This window comes from Apis mellifera, linkage group LG9 (assembly GCF_003254395.2).
Source record: "Apis mellifera strain DH4 linkage group LG9, Amel_HAv3.1, whole genome shotgun sequence".
Taxonomy (NCBI): Eukaryota; Metazoa; Arthropoda; class Insecta; order Hymenoptera; family Apidae; genus Apis; species Apis mellifera.
This window is the reverse complement of record NC_037646.1, coordinates 9,238,521-9,262,686: the sequence shown is the minus strand read 5'-3', so window position 1 is coordinate 9,262,686 and position 24,166 is coordinate 9,238,521. Positions and strand designations below refer to the sequence as shown.

The following is a 24,166-nucleotide window of genomic DNA, read 5'->3' as shown; positions in this document are numbered from 1 at the left end:
GTCGTTCCAAGATCAGTCGTTGTAAAAATATGAATCGATTGCGACTCACGATTCGACCAATCGATCATTTTACGAAAAATGAAAATTGTGAAAAGACTGTGAGCAAATCGATATAATTTTAATCGATGGAGATACGAGAACGAGGAAGAGGGATTGGAAGAAAGGAGAGGAGTCAAAACTTTTTCACCGGTCTTTTAAGTACTCGAAACAGTTGCCAACACGATGCAGTGCTACCACCTTGAAAACGGGGGAGAAAACGGCGGTGAAATAAGGCAGGGGGGAGGAAGGTAGAAAACAAAGTGCAAGGAGTCTACTAGGACGCCGGTGGGAAACGGAGGAGACGAGTGGAGCGTTCTGGATTGGCTGTCTGGCGGTGAGGCGGCGAAAGGAGAGAGGCAAGGCGCTTTGAGAAGGGTGCAAAAGCGAGAGAAATTGTCGCTAAAATGTCCTGTCCCCTCCGAACGTTCCCTCCCTGCCAAACGAGTCGAGTCAACGTCTATCGGCAACCGAGTCTTGTTTCCAACTTTGATAATTAGCTACGCGATTACAGAACGATGCGGCAACGTCCAATAAAGATAGCATCGGAGGCGATGAGAAAGATTAATCGATACCGCTCTGCCAATATATTTCCAGTGTAATATCGATGTTATATCGATATCATCCAAAATAGAGCGCGCGTGTTTTTTTTGCACGCGTTTCCAAACTGTGCACAAAAATTAATCGATAATCGATTTTAGAAAAAAAAAAAAAAAAAGAATTTGAAGTTGAATCGAGATTAAAACCGTTCTTTTTCTTCAACCGTTTATGACGAAGACGGCGTATATATTTTTCGCAAAAGTTAATACGGTTCTTGGCTGCTCGTTGGGGCGTAGCCAAAGAGGGACAAGTCGCCGTTGCCAAAGATACTACTGCTTGAAAATTGGAAGTCTTGGAACTTATCGTTTTATTTACATCCTCGACTTCGTTTCAACGAGCATTATTCAAATTCTTTTGTTCCGGCCGCCGGCTGACGGCCACGCAACGGAATGCGACCATTAATGGAAATGCGAGAAAAGAAAATTTACACCTCCCTGATATTTGCCATATATAACGTTCCACGAAGAATCTTAATAGTTTTCCCGTCGCGAATAATGAACCATCATTTTTACCTTTAAAAAAATAAATAAATAAATAAAAGTCTCTAAATTTTAGAATTCATATATTTAAAAAAACTAAATCTTTTCAAATTAATTATTCCCAATGGTAAACGGGATTAATTAGAGGATAGATGGAACTTGTTCTCTCTAAGAAGCTAATTTATGGCCTTATGGTTCAGCGGTCCAAAGTCGAACAACAATAAGATCCGACAACAACGCGGCGCGAAGATTTTCGCCCGCGTGATGTCGGACGTGAATTGAATTCCTCTGCCTCTGCAAGTACACGTGTGCCAAGGATCTGGGTGAGGTGCACGTTAAAACGTGTCACAGAGAGAGAGGGCTATAAATTCGAAGCTCCCCTGGGCTGGACGTCGTGGACGATTTTAACGCGGAGCGAGCAAGCTTGCCACCCTTGTGAAACCGGGATTTTCTTTTGTGCCCGCGACAGCATATATCGGTAAATAAGTGGATGACGTGACCGACCGACCGTCCCTTCCATGTGCACGGGATCAAAAACGAGGGCGAGATACGGGCGGCACGTATATCCGGGGGGACATTGCTAAAGCGTGGAGCGGCGTGACTTCTTTCCGAACGAAAAGGAACAGGCTGCAACTTTAGCCGCCTTATATCCGTTATATCATTGCTGCCTCCGTGATTTTATTATCGCGTTCCACGATAATCTCGCCACAAGCGATTACGACACTGACGATTCTTGTTACTGTTCGCATTTCAGAGGACGATTCGAGAGATTTTTAAAAGTAATAAGAAATTTGTAAGTCGATTCGTGAAATCGGTGAGAAATTGACTTTTTCTAATTTCCACTTTTCACAATGCTCCTTTCTTTTTGAAAGAAACGATAATGTTGGATTTTAATGTAATGCTCAAGGGTGTGAAAGATTTATATTTACTTCTTGTCTCTACAAATTCGAGTCTCGAAGCAGCGAAATATCCACCCTTCCGTCTCAATTATATTCCCGAGCTAGCATTTTCAACGATAAATACAAAACCGACACGACAAGAGCATTATACCATTGCGCTCGTTATGGCGAAAGAACAAGCGTGTCCGGTCCCGATTCGTGGGAACAAAAACCGAATTCACAATAGTGCAAGTCGGATCGCTTAATGCGTCGGGAACAACGGGACGCGTTCGTAATTTACGCGTCCAGTCAAACGACCTGCTCGAGTTGCTCTTCGAGAGATGTTTCTTTTTTTTCCTTTTTCTTTCTCTGCTCCCCTTTCCGCATGGAAGAAAAATCGAATAGAAGAATAGAAGATAAAATAAGTAAGTAAATTAAAAGAAAGGAAACGAGAATTAATCCAGGAGAAGAATTCTAGAATTTTTGTTTTGAAAAGTCGATCGATCCGACGAGAGAATCCACGATTTTCTTCTAACGATTTTCTCGATCGTTTCTTTCTCGTTAAGGAGATCGATCTTCGACGTTAAGACGAAGGAAGAAAGGAAAGGAAGGGGAGATAGCCTCGGGGAGAAGGCATCTTCGTCCTTTAAGCGTATGGAAGTTCGTTTGATCGTTGCTCGTTTCACGGAGGGATGAAAACGAGGCTGTTATAAGACGTCGAGGAAAGGAGGAGGAAACTCGGAACTGAAAACGCGAAACGAGACGAGAGAGGCGAGCGGCGAACGCCTGTCGACGATAGCTCATTGTTTCTGGTTGCCCGCTTTCATCGTCCCTCTCTTTAACTCCGTCGACTGTTTCACCAGAAACACCTTTTCCGTTCCGCTCGCGCGAATCCGCCGTGATAAACGAGCTCAGGGAATGAATGAGCGCGCGCGCGCGCGCGTTGAATGTTTTGGAAAGGATTCGATAATAATCGTGACGATGATGATCGAGGCTTCCAAGCCTCGTTTTCACGATTGATTTCCGCGAGATCAGATGGAAATTGTTTCCACTTAGAAACTCTAGTTTTAGTATATTTTTGAGATCGAGTTGGTTATTCATTGGACGAAATTGGAAAATCTTTTCGAGATTGAATATCCTCGGTTCGTGAAAAGGAGAAAGCTTGATAATTCAACTTCAAGCCGGCTGATTTCTTATACTCCCTTGGAAGTAGTTTTAATATATCATCACGAGTTAGGAAAGTTCGGTTTGACGGGTTTCATCTTAAGAACTCCCACTTCCTTAAAAAAAAAAAAAAAAAAAAGAGTAAGAAAGAGTTGAGAAATTCGATACCAAACTTGAAAACGTAACAACAAAAGCGCTTAAGTTAAATTTATGATGGAAACTCGATCGAATTGTAAGGCTCGTTGAGGCAATTTACAATGGTTGAGGAGGGGGAAAAAAGAATTGCTCGAGGCAAAGTTTTAATTAATATCATCCGCCGCTAATTACGCGCGCAATTTCCAATACGCGAGCCCTTCCCCCATCGCGCATTTACACGAGGATACCAAGGGTTAATATCTCGAGTGTAGTTGTCAAGTGGGGGCGGGGAGGATCTTCTTGCAATTTTACATCTCTCCTCCGTCTGGCGAGAGTGTTCAACCCTCCTTCGATCCGGACAGCTCTCGACCCTTCTTCGCGTCCGAGTGTGCCTTCTCCTCCCCTCCCGTCATTCTCGCCTCCTCTTTCTTTCTTCTTCTTCTTCTCAATTTTCACGCTCGCGTTCCTATCAACCGGGCACACGCCTCGTGATCAGTCTTTCTCTCTCTCTTCCACGTATTTTTCCTTTTCTCCACCGACGACTAGCGACGTAACTTTGAAGCATTAAAGGTAATCTTTAAGCTTAATCTTTGGGAGAAAATATTTAATCCGAATATATCTTCGCGGATAGGGAAGTCGTTGCGGGAAAAAAGGAAGGATTTGTTGCGCGCGATTGGACGCGAAATTGAAGGTGGGTATTTGCGTTGAAATGTAAACGTTGATTTTAATTATTCGAGAGAGATGGGAGAGGAGGAGGGTGGGAGGGAATTACTTGGGAGCTTTTCCTACTTCTTTTTCGCGTGCAAGATTAAAGTTTGTTGCAAAAGGAAATCGAAATATGAATATTAATTATATCTTTTTTTTTTTTTAGATATTATTCTTTCCCGTTTGATAATTCTCGTATAATTAATAATAACGAGAGAGATTTCAAGGTGAAAATACAACAAGATGGAATAAATTACTCCGTGCAGTGGAAGGATTCGTCCTAAATTTGATCTTTCTTAAAACGTACACCCTCGAGTCGGTTAATTAACCGATCGAAATAATAAAATTAATTAACAATTACTCTAGTATCAGCGGTTATTCAATCGGAATTCCACCCTTGCCCCCTCAAACAAATTCAAATTAAATTACACCGCTCCATGCCGGGAATGAAGGAAGAGAGAGGGAGGGAGGGGAACGGATGGATATCGATTCCCGGAGTTTTAAATTTCCACCGATGGCCCACGCAATGCGGAGAAATAAATACAGAGAAGAGTACAAATTTTGAATACCAGATTACCAGGCCAGGATCGTCCGTCGTTCCTCCCTCCCCGTTCGGTGGCAAGCGGTCGAAACTTGCTTCTACTTCCTTGCTTTCCCGCCCCTCGTGGAAAAATATGCGCCCTACCCTCGAAAATTCTAGGTGGCGTTTCGAATCGTGTACAACCCCCTTGTACACGAAACGTGATGCACGCCGCGGGGACACGTACAAACCCGCGAATGCACAGCGTTTGCCTCTCCCTCCCTCGCAGAGACACGATCCCACCGATTGTTTAATGCACGCGACAATCCCCCTCCCCTTTTCACCGCACCTTGTCACGGAGGAGGTGGATATTTGCATACGCGGTTGGTGGCGCGTCAAACGAATTCTACGAGCCGGCGTATCGTTTACACGGGCTCATATAAAACGGTATGCGCGCAAATCTTGTTGTCAGCCACCGTGTCTGACAACATACACGGGAATATTTTAGTTAAACATAAAAAATGTACATATGTGTATATATATGTACCGCGTCGTTGAAATTGTTGAAGTTGATATTCGAATTATCGTGCGAATTTTGTATATATGAGATAAATGGACGAATAGATCGATTTTTCTTTCTTGAATAATTTTTAGAAGAAATATATATTCGAGGAATGGATAGAATGGGGATAGAATATAGGTTTGTTCATCTTTATTTGAAAAGAGTTATTCGCTTTGCATCTTGTTGTGTTCAAAAATTCAACAACACCCTTGCGGCCACGTTGGATCAATATTTTACGACGGAGAACCTCCCTTACGAATTTGAAATACGCAATACGTTTACCAGCCTTATTATATCCCCGTGACCCTGTAAATATAATTCATCGCCTTTCGACTAATTGAACTTTCCTCTCTGATCAATAAAGACGCGTTCCTGGGGATGGGTTATGGATAATCGAGGGTCTCGTCACTCGATCATCGATCCTCGAGCCAATCTTCCTCGATGCTCGAGTTCAAATATGAAGGATTGTTATTTAGCTGTAACGAGGCTTTTAGACCCTTCAACATTTAATAATTATCAATCGAGATCAAGCCCTCTTGTCTTCGTTGATCGTTCAAGATTGAATCAAATACGATATATATACCGTGATACGATTTCGTTAATAGAGATGAATTGAAAGAAGAAAAAAAAAGGAAAGAAAAGTAGAAGCACGTTTCCTTCTTGCTTTTGGGTCTTGAGTGAAAATTATTAAATTCGAATATATATATATTCCATTTTCTTCTTCTTCTTCTTTTTTCATCGTTCAAGTTTCCACAAAGGACGCGATTTATCTTAATTAATCCTCGATCAAAGCACACGTGAACGAGATTCGAGGCTGCGGTGACGAAAAAGAGCAGCTAGGGTGACGAAGTTATTAATGCGGCACGGTTAAACGCGGCACTGCGTCGAAAGTACTGTGTTCTACTTGAGTTATGACGCTATTAGGACGAGAATGATTGCGCGCAGCCACGAGTTTCCGGCCTGGGTGTAATTAAGAGCTGCCGATCGTGGTGTCGAGGAGACGGAGATTCGCTAGACCGCGTGATTGATTACCCAGCACTTGTTACCCACCAACTCTCCCTACTCTTCTTTTTTTTTTTTTTTTCGTATGTTTTTTATTTGGCTTCATGCCCGTGTTTCGATCACCAATTCTCCCGTCACTCGTTGAGATATGCTCCCCTCCTCCTCCCCTTTGACAAACAATCTCTAATTTATCCCTCATAATTTATCGAATATAACGAACTTGGCATCGTATTATATCACGATGAACGAAATATAAAATTCGCTTTAAGAATCCACGCATATTTCCATATTTTTTTTACCCCCGAAGAAAATTCATTCCCGATGATTTACATAACATATGTCGCACCTACGTCCGCGAATAATTCGCCCGATTTATCATTCGAGTTTTGCCGATTCCATTTCCTTCCTAAAAGCCTTCCCCTCCCCCTTCTTTCCCCTGCCCGTAACTGGCAAAACAAACTTCCCCCGAAAGAATTTCCGCGTGGCTCGCCACGCCACTATAACTCTCGCGATCGACGGCGCTTTTATCGTGCCGCTCTTAATCAAAACGTCCAACCTTTTTCGCCATATGTTCCGCGCGGCGGGGACCAAGTGGCCGTCGAAAGGCCACGGGACAATTCCTTGGAACTTTAGTTTTAGACAATCGCCAGAGAGAGAGAGAGAGAGAGAGAGAGAAGCAAAGGAAAGAGGCATCGCGTTAACGATCGATGGTATTCTATTCCCTTTCGGCCATAATTCAACCGGGCCAAGTTTTCCAACTTAGATTAGCGATTCAATTTGGATCGGCGATGAATCATCTTCAAAAATCATTTTTCAATCGGAATTATCGCTCGATAGACGAGTTGCGACGACGAACGACGTACGATCCCTTTCGCGTCGGGTCTTTTGATCAGCCGCTAATTTAATAACAAGGAAGGATGAAATTATTCCAGATTCCAAGATTTCGATGCTCGTCTAGCTTCTCTGCTCGTAAATTATTCCGGTAAAATCGTATATCCCGGTGTATAAACGGATTTGCAAACGGCACGAAAGGGGACGGAGTTGTTTCAGACAGACAAAATGATGGAATCGTGTTTAATTAAACGAATGTTCGAAATTGTCCAATATTTTAAGAATTTTACACTTTCTTCAATTATCAATTCCCTTTGTCCCCGATCTCGAAAATTAAATCAAACGAAGCGATCGAATTAAACATTCCGTGTATAATATATTCATTTGCAGCAGATAAAAAATTATATAGAAGGAGGTAAGAAGAGGAAAAAGAAAGACTAACTCCGGGTTGATCTTTAATTCTAGAAAGGAAGCGTAGCAAAGAGAAAGCGGAAAAGGAATTTCTTCTACTATCCGATTAATTCGCAGTCGCGGCACGAAAGTGGCGTTTTCGCGACGCTCTCGTAAATACGTTTATCTATTCGTAATGCTGGCGATGCTATCGATCGCCACGGCGCAGAAACAACCGGCCCGTAATTACCAGTTCGCCTCTACTTCCCGACTAAATCGCCACGATAATTCTCGGCTGTCGTTCGCGATCGGGTTTTCTCCCTAAGTGGATCATCCACGTAGCGAGAGTTTTGCGCTGCGAACCGACTCTCGACCATAACTTTGAAAATTCTATCTTCTTTCGAATAATACCTTGAAATAAAACCGAGAGAGAGAGAGAATATTTTCGAAAGAAATTTTTATATTGCTCCGTGGAAGAATATAAAACGATTCTTTACTTAGATATCTTCTCTAAGTTTCTGCCTACCTTTTGGTCTCGACGACACTAAGTAAAGTTGAACAGACATTATTATTATTATTATTATTCCTGGTTTCAGAAATTAGGAATGAAATAGCAATGATTTAATTCAACTAATTTCCAAGTCAACAAGTCGAGAATCTTGAACTCTCTCGTAGCGTCGTAGCCCATCGTCACGGGGGCGAGGGCAAGTTACACAAGTTTTGGGAGAAGAGGAGAGGAGAGGAGAGGAGAGAAATTCCAGAAATGTCAACCAACAGTCAACGTGCATTTCTCCCTCTGTTGTCCCACCACGAATCGAACGAGAAGACGAGTTTCTGACACGCGTGCTAGTATCGTTCCTTTCCAGGTTATTCCTTGTTGTGATTTGTTTGCGAATCGAATATTCCGGGAATTCGTGTTCGATCGAGGAAATGATACGAGGGGATACGTTTCCCCTTCTCTTGATTCGTGAAAAAAAAAAGAAGAAGGAAAAAACAAAAGAGGGGGAGGAGAAAAGAAGCAAAGAGACACAGAATAACGCGCGCGCGTGTGTGTATGAGTGTGTTTGTCGTGCAGGCGATCTCTTCTTCCCCCCCCTCTTCTTCTCTTCTCGAGCGAGAAAAGGGAGCAAGAACGGGAGAAGTATAAGTTAAGGAGGCAACGAAGATGAGGGTAGCGTTCCTTTGTGAAACGTAATTCGTATTCCAAGTATGAGGCAACCGTTCACCTACCGCCAGTCTCCCTGAAAGTCTTTGATGTCTCTCTTTCCACTTGGCTTACGCTCTTTTTTTTCTCTTATTAAAGACCAGCACGTGTCAGGGGGCACTCCTTCTGCGTGATTAATTAAAACGACATCTTCTCAGGCTAATGAGCCTGCATCATTTTATGGTCGACATTTCAGCTTGACTCTTTTTCCTTTTTTTATATATATTTATATAGAAAAAACACGTTCACTATAGAAAGATTCACGATCGTTGGAAAAATTTTTCCAATCCTGTAAAAGTAAAATTTCTTTCGTTCCTCTTGACAAATACACAAATAATAAAATGATTTTTCATTTAAACAATCCGATCGATTCGATTCCAAATTTCCAAAGATTTTTCTCAAAGAACTTTCGAAGAGGAACGAATTCCCGAACCGAGAAGAACGCAACCTCATCGCTCTCAATTTACGCTTTTCCCTTACCGAATTTTCCTGCCCAAACCTTTTATCGATAAATCCATCCTCGATCTTTCCTAAATTCTCTGCAAAAATGCGAGACGAGAGTTGGAAGGGAGGGGGTGGTTGCGAAAAATACAAATGGAGGTTGATCATCTTATCGGCGATATGGAACAGGGGAAACCACTTCGTCTTTCCGTTCACTTCGGGGCGAGCAAATAATTTCACGGGGCTACGGGCTTCGAGAAGAAATTCATGCAAACCAACTATTTCGAACGAATAATCCCCATCTTCCGAGGGGGATTCGATTATTAGGGCGGGGAAAACTTGCCGCCATCTTCTTTCACGGTTCGTGCAGCTCCTTCGCCGAGATTAGGCGTGTGATCGCCAACCTCTTTTCTCTTCTCTCCTCCATCTTTCCTCTCGATAGAAACTTCTGAAACGAAGAGAAACGAGCGGCCGTGCATTAAGCGAGTCCCCAACTTTCACCCGATCTTCCATTAACCTCTCGAGTCCCGGATGCGATATCGGGTGAAACAATGGAACTTGGCCTTTCAATACTTGGATATTCCGTGTTGGTTGTTTCGAAGTATATTGAATATATATATATGTGTGTGTGTACAGAGTTTGGAAGATGATTCGATAAGAAGTGTTTAAAGAATAAGAATAACCTTCTTTTTTTCTCTCTTTTTTCTCATTCGATCATCATTTTCCTAGAAATATTAGATTTTAGAAACACGTATAGAATATTATAGAGCTGTCCAATATTCTGTACGCATATATGTAATCTCTACAAAGTTTCTACGATATTGATAATGAAACTAGGGGACGTGGCTTGCTCATTTTTGATCGGAATCATAAATCGGGATGGCCGGCTAGTTTCGAATTCACTAAGGGATAGAAGTTTAATGGCTCTGAGATTCGATGCCTTTTAACAGCCCTTTCTGCATAAATAATTATATCAAACGATGGCGCTTTAAGCATCCGGTTAAGTATCCAGTTAATTTCGGGATTTATTTAAAATATGTCCCCTCTTGGGGAGGAAGAGGCAGAGAGGAAATTTTACTTTCAAAGGTTAGACCCATTGATCGCTTTTAAATTTAATCTGTCAGAGATTGGAAATTCTGCTCTCACAAAGGACATGTGTTTCCTCGTTGATCGTTGGATAAAAGTTTTCGCGGGGAAAGAATACACGAACGCAACGACGATGTACTTCGATTTATATTTCTCTTCTCTTTTAATAATTAATTTTTCGCATTTTTATTAATTATTAGGGGAGGAGGAGGGCATCAACGCGAAGGTCAGAGATTTATAGGCATTAAATTATTTCCGTTGGCCCCGATTGTCTTGATGGAAAAAACGAATGGACGTTATTAGAGCCGGCCTACATCACTCTTCGCAGGAGAGAAATTTGTTTTATGACGGGGCGTGAGTGGAACTTGTTGGCCGGCCAATTCCCCACGAATGATAAATAATCGGCGAGAATTGATTTAACGGTCGCCTCTAATGCTCGAATCGATGAGATGGAGAAAGAATTTTTTCTTTTTTTCCGATTTCTCCCTCGTATCGAGCTCGCTCGAGTTTCTCTCATTTTCGTCTACTGAAGATGCCAATTGTTTCGAATATTAGAAGATGAGGTATTATAGCTTCTTAAGAATTATAATACGGATTGCATACCCGATATTCGGGATACGATCAATCTTATAGATATTCAAGTGGATCCGGTTCGACGATAGATCAACCATAAAACCGGTTCGACTGAAAAGTATACAAGCCCCGGCGAGAATTGAAAGGAGGTGAGCCAAGTTGAATACGAAAGTTGGCGCAAGAGGACGAGAGATGTGTAAAATATTCAGGGAATTCCTTCGGTTGCTCTCGCGTTTGATGGCTCTTCTCTGTCTTACAATTTCATCCGAATCACTCGCTCTCCTATTCTTCTACATATAGCAGACACCGAACGAATCTTCCTTTCCGAAAATTCGTTGCCACGGTTTCTACGAATAGGCGACGAGCCTCTACTTGTATTATTTCTTTTTTACTTTCTTTCTTTCCTTCTTTCTTTTTTCATATCCGATATACCCGGTATCGATATTCCATCTTCCCCGTGAATGGAAATCCTGATGGCCGAGGGACGAGCGTCTCAAGACACGTCCAACATCGAGAAGATGATCGAGTTCTATACACGCGTATACACCAGGTTCGAGCCACTTAACACGTGTAATGCTAAGAGCTACGTCTTCCCCGAGTAGAATCAACCGTAATCCCTCTTGTCATCGCAGCCAATTGAGATCGTGTCCTTGGATGTCAGATCGGCCTCTAGTGTTCTTAAGCGCGTCCCGATTAATCGAGTTGACTCGATTCCAATCAGGATCGGAAATATAAACGAAAGATCAATCCTCTGTCTCGAGATCGAGCTTAATCGTCGTTGAACCTTGCTCGAGAGCAAGGAAGAGAGAGACAATGAGAGAGGAGGATGATAAAATTTCACAACGAGATAGCGATAAAATCAACCCAAAATCGATCCATCTTTTATATGGATACATCTTTTATATGGATCGCGGTGTATCCAGAGCGGAATGTTAAGAGCTTACAGCGACACCTCTTCCGTTCTCGCTAAATTTCCCAGCGATCTGTATGCGACTCCCTGTTTGTGAACAGGCCGTGCATCGCTTCTGCATTATTAAACGTCAGCCGGACCGAAAATTGTTTTGCCGATCATCGCGGTCACCATCTTGCTCGGGAATTACGGGATCAGTTTTGTCCATTATCGTTCTCATTTCGAAGAAGAAAGGATATAACTCCTTATTCCAATTTCGATTCCACGCATCTTCGAGGAATTCGATTCCTTCGACGAAAATAACAAAATGCTTATTACTATTATTAACGACAAAGGGGAGGAATTAATCCTCTCTCTTTCCCCTTTACGAAAGTGACGATTCTAGAATTAGGATTTATTTGAAGGGATCGAGTTTATGACGAATCATGAACGGAAGAAAGAAGGGTGACGAACTATTTTCCAATCGGAGAACGTAGGCGTAGGCGGGGATCCCAGACAGGGGCGGGAGCACATCCGCGACAGTTTCGCATTCTGGACAGCTGCCCCGCCACCAGGTAGTCACGCTCGCGCGCAGACTTGCAGAGTAGCGTGTTCTGGTTTCCTATTCCGGCTTACATTTACGTCTGTACGATGTTTCATTGTCGAAACGCGAACGTGCAGCCCGCGATACACGAAAGAGATGAAAACGGTTTGACCCGGATCCCATAGGGAGGGGTTGTACCGCACAATGTTCGATGCACAACCCTCTATAGCCCGCTTTGTAGCGCTTTCTTTCGCTCGTTCCCTTGCTCTCTTACCCTCCGCAATTCCTCCTCCGCTACGCTTCTTTTTTTCCTCTCTCTTTCCTTTCTTTTTTTCTTTCTTCCTTCTTCCCTCTCTCCAACGAGCACCATCGCTCAAATATCACTTTTCGGGGAAGCAGGGGCAGGTCTCTATTCCTGGGTGGATTCGCTACACGGAGATAAATTAGTTCGTGGAATAGCTGATAACGGAATAGAGTTGATCGAGGGGGTAGTTTGCTAACTAGTTGTCTAACGATTAAGCGCGTTTCGGGAATACTGGCGTCATGTTTGAACTGTGAATTGTTTCGGGTATAACAAATATTATCGGATAGAGCGATGACGATAGGTTGGCAATATCGTGAAATCATCGGTGTGTATTTTCTCGTTTAAGAGAAGATTGGGAAAAATTGTACCAAGTTTCGTCTCAGGAATTATTTAACGAACGATACGTTAAATTTCTCGTCACTTAACAGTATCTTCACACGAATGAGAGAGAAGACAGTTCTCAACGTTACTTTTCCTCGTTTCGATACGAGGGTGGAGATTAAACGATACGTTCAGAGGATCGAAAAGACGATGCCATTTTATCTGGTTTAATACTTCCTTTCTATTTTCTCCCCCCCTTTATTTTGTCAAAAATAAAGTGAAACGTGTGCACGCGTATCTCGCAAGACGAAACGTAGCAGCGTTCCCCGACGCTTTTGCCATTCAATTTCCGGCCCGAAAGAGGGTGCAAGAAAAACGGGGTACACCACGCGGGTGGGCCGAGAGTGAGTTTAAGGCGAAAAAATAAAATTTCCCATTTCGCGGGGAAAACGTCATGATGTATTATTATTGAAACCGTCTCTTGCCTTGCAACGTAGCGCGCGGAGAAATAACATTGCGCGAAAAACGTTAAAAAACAAGGTTCAGGACTCGAATGTCGCCTACATGCGCCACGGTTTTTTCGTACCAAAAATTCTCCTCCTGCGTGACCTAAAGGATTTAATTATTTAACGAATAAACAAGTAATATTTTAAAAGAAGACTGATATTTCCAAAGAAGCAATTTTTCTTCCTTTTTTTCTTTTTATGAATCGCGTCTTATAAATTTGAGAATATCCTCTTTCAGAGAGATTTCACGGGGAGAAAAAATATTGCGTATCGCGTAACAAGGCTCTCGATTCTTGTTCCTTGATGAAACTTGTAATCTGGCACGGTTCTAATATAAATATTTAACGTGTATCGCCGAAGGAAAAATGCTAGCGCAAAGTTCCAGGATTAATATATTTCGCGAAATATCCGTCCAAGTTTATCGAGTTTGGAAAAATATATATATATTCGAGAAAGGGGAAAAAAATTCACCTATATTAAAAAGTTTCCAAAAAAAAAAAAAAAAAAAATTAGATTGAAAGATTCGTTCTCGCCGGGAGGAACGCTATCAATGAAACAGCAACTACGATGAGGTATGCAAAAAGTTAGGTTGAACGCGGCCGCATGAAATCTAGTTTTATGTGTTTTTTGTCATGTTTGCTGATATCGCGGTAGCTCGGATGGAAGAAAACGGGGTCAGAAAGTTACAACGGAGGGGGGAGGAGCTACTTGGCTATTCGACATCGACAAGTATGCTTAATATTAAAACGGCGCGTTCGTTCACCATCGTTCCGCGTATAAAGTGGATTTTTCAGAGTCTCCGCTTCGTTTATAATTTCCTTCCATCCTATTGGCTCCCGGGATATGCGTGAATCGAGATCGAATATATCCCCGAGATCCTTCGAGATTGATCCGAGATCCCCCGTCCTATTTATCCGCGTGTACACGAATCAGAGTGGATAGAAATCAAGTATTCCCGTTCCATCCGTTAACTAGAGTCGCGTAGAATTTTCACGACAAGATGAAATACCGCTTCGAGTCGAGTCCATCCATCGGTTATAAAATTTTTCCATGCAAAACTGCATAAACGTCTGATTCGACGTCCAACCGAACCATCTCCCGCGAAATTTACGATTATCCAATGCTGGCCGCATTCCATCCTTTCATACTTTCAACATCAGCCGTTCAACTATTTGTATCCCGGCTCGAACACGCATTTTTCTCGAGCTCTCTCTCTCGAGCTGGGAGAGACGCAGAGGAAGAGCTTAACCGAGGTTCGGTAATTTTTCCTCCAGAGTAGTAGTAGAAATTACTCACCCATGGCCGGCGCGTAGATGTTCAGGTAGAGACAATCCTCGCTCTGATTTCGTAGATGGGGTAGCAATCTCTTCAAGTACTCGAGTCGACCTTTCGGCATCCGCTCTAACGCCTCTTGCTCATTTGAGATGTCGGGCAGCTTTTGAGGACAGACTGGACCGACCGAATCCGATAACCTACAAAGAAAGAAAGATTTTTATGTCGATTTCCATTCGTGTGAAATGACATTTTTAAACGAAATCCTCGCTGTGCATCTTCGATTTCTTGCGCGATTAACTTTCGTTTGAAATAAAAATGTTTAAAATATGGATGAATATAATATAATAATTATGAAGCAAGAGATATAAAAAAAAATTGTTCATTTCTATATATTTTAGTTTCATTTTTCTTTTCAGATATATCGAGATTTGTTTAAGGCAATTAGAGGAGAAAGGTACTTGAAAATATGAAATTTAATTCTCTAAAAATACGGGTCGGTCTTCCGGGAGGGAGGGAGGGGAAAATAGGAAGCCTTGAGCCAAATTTTTGATTCATCGCGAGTGGCGTGCGTTTGAAATTTCGAAAAAATGCGCTTTGAGAATATTCTGTTCTTGACGACCAGCCGCCAAGTACTCCGTGCTTAGTTAATTATGTGTTCCGAGTGTATTGCGTTACGAGCACCTTTGTCCCTCCCGACTCGTAATATATGGAGATTAAGGTCGTGTATAATTGTGTTTCCGTTTTTGCTTCGCCAGCATGGAGCGAGAAAAGAGTGGTTGGAGGCAGAAGAGGATCAGGCCAACTCTGCCGAAATATTCTAAAGCCTGCATTCGCCTGAATTTTGGCAAACGTCGCTCCTCGAATTTTCCTCTCCCCTTTCCACCATATTTTTCAAAATCATCGGTTAAGGGAAACAAAAAACCAAGAAGAAAAAAAACAAGGGAGAAAAAGTTAGCTTCGCCAACATTTTTCATTCTATCCTACGAATAATTTTTTTAATCCGAGTCCTATCCAGACGACAGGTTGGTGGATACGAAAGGATACGTTAAATACTTGGGCGAATTTCAAAGCGAGTAGTTTGACATAACTTCGCGAGAAATATGCCGATGGAATACGTTCGGGGTTTCGAGAGGAAGGGGATTAAAAGGATCCCGGAATGTTCTTTGGAAATCAAAGTTTACGTTAAAATTTTAGGCTTCCTTGAATATCAAATGCGAAATAACAACAGAAGTTGCGGTTTATTTCGACCGTTGTTTCTCTCTCGCTGAGATTCCTAGCTTCGTGACGTGATTCCGTGTAAAAGAGCAACGCGGTCGAATTTCTACAAAGAAATTCATCCATATTCCATGTTCGAAAATTATTCCGTCTTCTCATTGAATCATCATCATTCCAAGTACCTTCCCCGTCTCCATCCATTAATTATCGAAGCTTTCAGTGACTTGGAAGACAATATAACATTCCATTAACCCAAGCACCGATACGTTAAATAAAAAAAAAAATAATATATATAATTCTGTTCTCACCTGACTCCTTCCCAAGGGCTGGACGCCTTGGTCGGCGAAAATCTGTTGCCCCCTATCGGAGGTGTCGCGTACGGTATCCCGAGGTAGACGTCGATCGGCTTGAGGAACTTGGCGTACTCGAAGGAGCGTACGACCCCCTGCACCTCGCCGTAACGCGTCTGAACGACCCGTGGATTCAGCTTGCTCTTGATCGAGAGCGAGAGGGTGGGCGGCGCGATCAGACAGACGAGAATCAGGAAGAGTTCCATCTTGCTCCTCTCCGCCCCTGGCCCCGCGCGCCACCGCCACGATCACCCACGCGCGCGCGCACACACAGACACACACACACACGCGCGCGCGCGCGCACAGCTCCTCGCAATCGCTATCGATCACCTGTCCCCGTGACGATCGTTCTTCATTTAGGCCTGTTCGAGCGCTAACTGCGCGCCACCTCCGCGTATGCCTGCGGTTTTCCCTGAAATTCCAGTAGGAACCGGTTTCAGACATCAATCCCGGATCCCTCCACGACTCCCCGAGGAATCGCGTCAATCGTACGCGCGCGATAATTGGCGGCGGTTGGATCAGAGAGGAGAGACAGGTCGTGCTGCTTCGAGGTTTCGAGGACAAAGGAATTTTGATCCGCTACGATTTCTTCCTCGGCTTTGGGAAAGAATTCGCGCGCGATGATTGAAAGGAGAAGGGGAAGGATCGGAGATCGTCTCTCTTCGTGCGAGGAATTCGAGGAATTTTGCGTTTCGCTAAAGAGAATCCCTTATCGATGCCATTTTCTCCCGCCATATTCTTTCCAATTCGAAAGCGAAGAATCGTATAGTAGGATACGATAATTGAGAAATGTTATGCAATATTGTAAAATTATTGGTTCATCCATGATTGGAGCTTGAATATCGAAATTCGTATTCGAGATAAATAACTCGGTGAAAAGGTACACCGATAATTTAATCAAACGATCGATATCGCGAAATACGCGGGTTACTTTATCCCAAAGTAGCCGCCGTCGGATTTCGAAAGTGGTTCCAATTACAAAACTCATCTTGCCAGCCAGATTCCGGGGGGAGGGGAGAAAAGCTAATTCGATGGTGGCAAGCTTCTATCCATCTCGAATTTCGGTTTCTATTCGGTTTTAAATTCTCATCCCGGGCAGGAAATTTTTATTGCTCTTTGACTCTTGCGGGACAAAGTGGGACGGTGATTGGTGCGTGTTCAATCGAGGGATATTCTTTATGGAAATGGCGAGTATATCTGAACTGGAAACACAGCCAGATCGAAATTGAAGTCGGATAAGGGACGTGAAAGTAATCATCGATGGCTTTTGCTCGAAACTCTGTAACGATTCGGGGGATGGATTGGCGGAGGAGAGTGAAAGAAGCGTGGCAGCCAGAAAAAGGGAGAAGGAAAAAGAGAAGGAAAACGAAAGGAAACAAAAATTACGAAAGAAGGAAATCTTTCTTCTCGCCCTTCTAAATCCTGTTTCTTGCCCCGCTCGCGTAATGCTGTCCCAATTTCCCATCCCGCTACTATTTCACCGAGATAACAGGGAGAGAAAGAAATATTTCGCGAAAGAAACAATTTCGATTCCCTTCCCGCGGATATTTTCCGCGTACTTTTCTAATTCTAAACGTCCATCGTTCTCGATTCCTGTTCGTTCCCGATGAATATTAAACAAGGGTGGAAATCGAGCGGAAATCAATCCGATATCGATCGGGCAGCGAGTCTAAGAGAGGGCGATAAGTTAATGGAAAGTAGCCCGGGGCGAGGATAGACCGAACGTACTCGTACATGGAACCATTATGGAAATCGCTACTTATCAGTCTCTGGAAAGGAGGAAGACGAGGAGGATGGGGGAGGGTTAGCTGGTCGTCTAACTGGATCACGCGCTCTTCGTCATCCGCGGGCCCGCAGTGAACGGCAGGAAGAAGGAGATAAGGCGTTCCAGGGAAACGGCTTCCCACCCTTATCGGTCACGCCCGAATTCTTCTCCTAAGAGGAGTCTATCTGGAAGATTTTCGCGATCACGCCGCGAGATATCGGCCAGTTCCCGGGAACGAGCCGATGGGGGATCTAGGAAATGGCATCATCGAATTTCATCATCGTTTCCATATATATAGTTCAGTACGAGAAGTAAGAAGGTAGTAGTAAGAAGGTCAACGCTTATCAACTCGATGTAACTTCTATTTTCATAGGTTTTTCTCGCGGTGGATCGAATTTGAAAGAGCGTTTGAAAGCAAATTCTTGATCACTCGACTCGATACACCCGGCACGGTTAATATTGTCACTCGTGCGGTTACAGGAACGGAAGGCTCGGTTAAATGATTGAATAGTTAATTGGGGATCGGAGTTGTTTCGAGTTGTTTCGCTAGAAAAGGCATCGGGAAGAGAAGACAAGGAAAAATTTGCCCAGTTTCCCGCTAACGAGGGACTCTTACCATCAGACTCGATCATCGACTTTAATTAACCTCCGGATGGGGGGACAGCAGCAACACTACGCACTCAAGCGCGCGACTCTTCGTTGGACATTTTGAAGGAGTTGAAAGTGCGAGACGCGTACCGACCGATACTTTTAATTCTTCAACCCCATCTCGATTTCTACGCGTGCAACTCCGCTCGAGGCGGATGAGGATCGCGGAAACAACGGTACGTCGCGACGTGGAATTTCATTTATACGCTTTTTTTTCTTTTCCTTTTTTTATCACACCACGACGTTCCCTCGCCCCACGATTCTTCGAAATTTGAGCGATTTCTTTGATCTTTCCCCCCTCCCCCCCCCCTCCTCCCCTATTTTTCGATATCAAAAACGTCGAAGAAGACGAAGGCGCGAATATTTCTCTCGTCGCACTCGGCAATTTCTGAAACAGAGAAAGGAAAATAATTATTAACGAGGGACGGAGAAATTTGAAGAGAAATCGCGAGAAATTTTCTCGTCAGAAATTAAAAAAAATAGATAATCGTTCCTTTTTTCGTCTCGCGTAGACACCATCAAAGCGAAGGGAAAGCGGCACCATCGTCGAAACGAAAAGCAATGCACGGTACGAGTGTATAGAATACACTCGGTATAAAAGCGGCTCGAGCTTTCTCAGAGGAGATAGAGGCGAATACGTTCTCTCCTCCCCGTTTCGAGATCGCACGGTCCTCTTCAAAATCGATAAGCAAACGCTGGGACTGGTTGGATAGTTAGAAAAGGCGAATACATAAAGTTATACGGTCGAGTTTTTCGTAAAAGCGAAATCTTAGATAGGAAACCTTCCGAGAAAGGGGATCGGAGATTCCGTCTAAACAACTTTATTTCGACCTCGATGCAAAATGTCCAAGATGTAGGCTCGAGCTCGAAGAAACTATCCGATACAATCTTCAAATTGACCAAAAATCGATGTGAAAAGAGTTTGATCGAAACAATCTCTAATTACTCGTTCTCTTTGTCCTCCTTTCGTGTGAAAATTTACCTTTCTCTCTCTCTCTCACGCACACGTCAAAGCATTCCTTTTTTCGACGAAACTGGGTCACTCGATCGTTCCAATTAGCCCGGTTTAATATTCCCCCGAATTGCCATTCTTGCGATTGAATCGGCTCGGCTCAATTTCGGCATAACCTTCACCGCTAGGCGGACCAAGGTAAAACTCGGATCGACTCGAGCCCCGAACGGACCCCGACCTCCTTCCATTGTTTCCATCACCCTCTGTTCCCACGTTTTCGCCTTCGTTTTCCACGCCGCGAGGGCTGAGGGTGGGAAGAATGGAAGAACAACGCGTTGCTCGACAACGGGGCGCAGTTTCGCGTTCAATTAACGCCGTTAAACAGACTAATCGAGGGGGTGGAGGTGGCACCACCGCTGCTATATACCTATACCTGGATCCACAGTCGATTAGACAACTACCCAATAAGTGGCTCCGAGACGCGGATATTATCGGGGGTCGCCGAGGGCAAATGGCGGAGGCCGCTCTTGCAACCGTAATTGTACGCCTCTCTGCCTGCGCACAGAGATACACGAGGAGATGAAACCTCGAATCGAACACGGCGATATTACAGTCTTGTCTGTTATCGAAAGTCTTGACGTTTATTAAGAATTCGAAAGATACTTGGATTTTTTTTTTTCGAAGAAAATTAAAACACGTTTTGCATCGTCGAACGAGATGAAACCAATCTGGGTATTTTTAAAAGGTGATGAAGAAGAGGGGAGGAGGAAAGGGAAGTGATCGCGCGTGGTGGAGAACGACCACATAGATAGCAGCACGAGCAGGTAGGTAGCTCATTAACCGCGCCACACTCCATTAGACGGTTGATTATTCCAAGCGCAAGGATAATCCAACCGCATTGTAGTCCACTCGTTCGCATGCCAAGCGTCGAAACGCATCACGAGACGCTACGTGCTACGTTGTCACGCGAGTTGCGTTTCCTCTCTGCTCTGCTCTGGCATGCACATGACTGCACAGCTGCGCATTATATGTATATATATATGTGTGTATGGTTAATAGAGCTTACTAACTAATACCTGTGGCCGCTAGACTATTTGAGTTTACCAAGTAGTAATAATTGTTTCTAGGAAGAGGCAACGTTGTCCGGACGATAGTCGAATAAGGCCAAGTCCGACCGATCCGCCCCGAGCTGTATTGCTAACGTAGCTGCTTAGCTTCGATGTATATATACCGAGCTACATCGGATTTTCAAGGTAATTTCGACCTCTCTCCTGTCTTCGGAATATTTCTGAATACACCTCTGACGGAAGAGTGGGCTTCCGCGTAGTAAGTGCGCGCAACTCGTAAAATTGACAAAATCCTCGGCGCTGGAGAGGATACGTTGCACGACGAGTATAACGCTTGTCTAAACTAAATGACTGGTCTTTGCCACTTGTCCGTACCATAATTACCCTGCTCTACTTCTCTAGTCATTGTGTGCTTCCTTGCCTTCCACTACTCGTCTTGCCAACACTACTTGCCCTTCCACCACATTTCATCGTACGACGAATTTTCTCCTTGGATATTATCGTCTTTTGTTAACGAATAATCCGTTCTTGTTATGCTCTACTCGGCCTAGCAGGAGTAGAGCTTTTTATCGGGAATTATAAAAAAAAAGAAGCACCGTGAATACTCAAATGCTTCCATCATTCTCCTAGTTTTTTTTTATCCTCGTCATAGGATACTCGATCATAGGATAAATATTTTTTTCCAGTCATCGGACGACGTTTGACCGTCTCTATCCTGGATGCTTTCACCGGGGGAGCCATCCATCATTGTCCGTCTACGTACATGTTTATTCCACTGTGACATCGACATCGACTATACAGCTATCGTAATTCCACGATGCTTAAAATAAAGCTAAGCTTCATTCGAGGCTATAATTAATTAATTAATTTATTATCGAAATGGTCGACTTTTTTTCACAGTTCCGTTCAGTGATTGAACGAATACTTCGAGATTTTTGGGAAAGCCTGAAAAAAGCTATCTTTTATCCCGATAAATGCCAGATAACCAATTTCGTCTTATTTCGTACACGAAATATGGCCACAAATTGCGTATAGTCTAGTCTTCTTCGCGTTGTGGGAAAATCGCAACCACTATTTTTCAACGCGCCAACAGATCGATTTAAAAAAAAAATATATCGCCACAACGAAAGATCCTCACCTTCTCGGCGTGGCTGTTTGTCACACTGTCAATTTCGCGTCGCTATTTCGCTCGGTTTAGCTGTTTCCATCAACGCCCACTGTTGAGAAATTTTAACAAACTATACTTGCGAACAAATTGCAAGGTAAATATTGCGAAAAACAAAATAAAATCCAGATTGCAGCACATAAAAAAAAATCTTATTTCTTATCATTTCTCTAACCTTTAAAATTTATCTCAAAATATTCGTGTCTCTTGTATCGCGTTTACCAAACCACAAAGTGCATATTCACTGCAAAAGGTATACTTCTTTGATATAAAGTCATCACATTGAAACGAATCAAAAATTGGTCCGTTTATCGATCTAAAAAAAGAATATAGTTTCATCGAGAGGAGGATCGCATTCGTATTGCATTCTTTTGGACTTTTCCCAACACTCGGTGTCGGAAAATCTCAGCTACCGTCGACTTCTTATCCCGTGTTCTGTGGCGAGATTGCGAACGTGTGAGTGTCGACGCGTCGAAAGAGTCGAGTTTCGAAACTACGCCGCGTAACGACGAATCCGAACAATGCCGCCCCGCCCCCCACCCTCGAGCCGTCTACGTCGATCACGTCATACCCCCCATGGAATAGAGTTTTCTCCGCTTTCTTTCCGCCGTCCGAAAAATCGTCCGAACAGCCGACACCGAATCGATATTCTCTGCATCGCGTAACAATCGAATCCTGAATGGAATCCTTCCATTCTATTCGTTTTCTTTTTCGCGCCCGCCGCTTCTTCCGCTCTGCTGATCACGGATTCAGATTCGGATAAACAGGATTTGATTCTTCGAGCGTGCGACGATGAGTCAGAGAATCACTTCGTTAGAGATGATTAATTCGTGATGATTAATTCTCCAAATTATTTTCTTTTTTTTTGTCTTTTTTGAATCGAACGGGGATGAAAAATTCCAGAAGAAGAGAAAAAAGAAAATTTGGACAAGCGTGAATCGCGTATCGTGAATTAATAATTAGGAGATAATTATTTAATGGTAGAAATAATATCCGTGTACCGTGTTGGTCAAGTGTGCGAGTAGTACGAGTCGATAAATGGCTCGACGCCGGCTATGGGTCGTTCCCATACAAGCATGTGCTGCCGTAAATTAACCCTTAAACGATAAATCGATTTTCAATTTCACCCTTGAATCAATCAGAGCCATTTCGGACGAGCAATATTCGCGGCGCATCGCCGAATAACCTGTATTCAAAGAACGTGAAAATTCCGTGGCGTGTTAATGGAGGGGACCTTGTAAAAGATAAAATTCGATATTGGCCGATTCACGGAAGTATTCTAATAAGCGGAGAAAAATTGGCGAATGATCATCTATCATCCGCGATGTCCGAGTTTCATCCGCGATTCGGAAACGGATCGATATTATCTTCGGTTTTTCGCAAATGGGGAGGAGGGGGTGCACGTTGCTCTGTGCCACGCTGAAAATTTAATTGGAAAACTTTTGTAAGAGAGCTCTCTCTCTCTCTCTCTCTTTCTCTTCTTGAATTCAACCAGATTGCGTGAAATCTTCCTTGATAGACGCATTGACAAATTGTTCGTTCACCCGGAAGGGAACTATCCTTCCTATTTTTATGGAAAAATACAGAGAAACTTTGAAATGAAGGGGGGAGGGGGAGAAAATCTCAGAGGATAGGGAAGTTTAAAGGAAAAGAAGAAAAACCCTAATATTTTTCTTTGAGATATTAGAAAGATAAAAGAAAGGAGTATAAAAGAAACTTGTAAATGAATAAAGAAAAAAAAAATTCTCAAAAATACGGGAGAATAATGTAATATATGTAAAAAGGAAAAAAAGGTAACTTGACAAAAGAGCGTAAAAGAAAAAAAAATGGTAAAAGTAGGAAAAACTGAAAACTAGAGGAAACTCTGGAGAAAAAACAGTTACCCAACTATGCAAACAACTATAAAACGGATAAAACAAGTTCAACTGTAAAAAAGGGGGAAGGTACAAAGGTTGGAAAGTACAAAGGGAAAAGAGTAAAGATTAAAGACCATAAACTAGAAATTAAAGGGCACGTTAACGAACACGTCGATATCGAGGATATCAAAACACCCACGTAATATAAAATTTAAACCGGAATTATCTTAAACGAAAATTGAAACGGCTCTTTTCCCTGGACAAATCGATCGATCTTCGGCTAGATTAATTCGCGCAAGATTGATCGATATCCTGCAAAATTTCCTAAATTTCTAATCGCATTTGCCAAAATTTCGCGTTCGTAGGCAGACTTTTCGCGTTCGATGAGCACGATAGGCCCATGCAAGTTTACACGAGCTTGGAAACGCAATTTGCCAACCCTTTGACAACCGACCAGAGCGAGCCTCGAGCGGAGAAGCAATGTTTAGACTTACAAATCCGCCCCTATTACCTAGACAATGCCACTAATTAAACAATTTTCTTTGGGATGGAAAGATGAGGTAATTGGTTGCACAGGATCTTCGATTTTTCCAATCAAGAGAAATTGTTCGTTCTTTAATCGCGAGATAATCGATGCTTTGATCCAATTCCTCTTATTACAGTTTCAGATAAATTTAAAATTCTTTTTCGTAATTTTTCCACG

General features: G+C 43.0%; 1 protein-coding gene across 4 annotated transcripts in view; it reads right to left on the bottom strand.

Annotated features, from left to right (window-relative positions):
- Positions 1 to 24,166, bottom strand: part of NLG-4 (neuroligin 4) — a 284,789-nt gene that overhangs the window by 202,533 nt on the left and 58,090 nt on the right. For 3 of the 4 annotated variants that reach the window (XM_006561556.3, XM_006561555.3, XM_016913840.2), the window contains exons 2-4: positions 18,392 to 18,811; positions 15,969 to 16,422; positions 14,467 to 14,642 (exon numbers count right to left, since the gene is read on the bottom strand). In XM_006561556.3, the coding sequence (XP_006561619.1) occupies positions 14,467 to 14,642; positions 15,969 to 16,216 (424 nt within the window). In that variant the 5' untranslated portion in view covers positions 16,217 to 16,422; positions 18,392 to 18,811. 4 annotated transcript variants of the gene reach the window in all.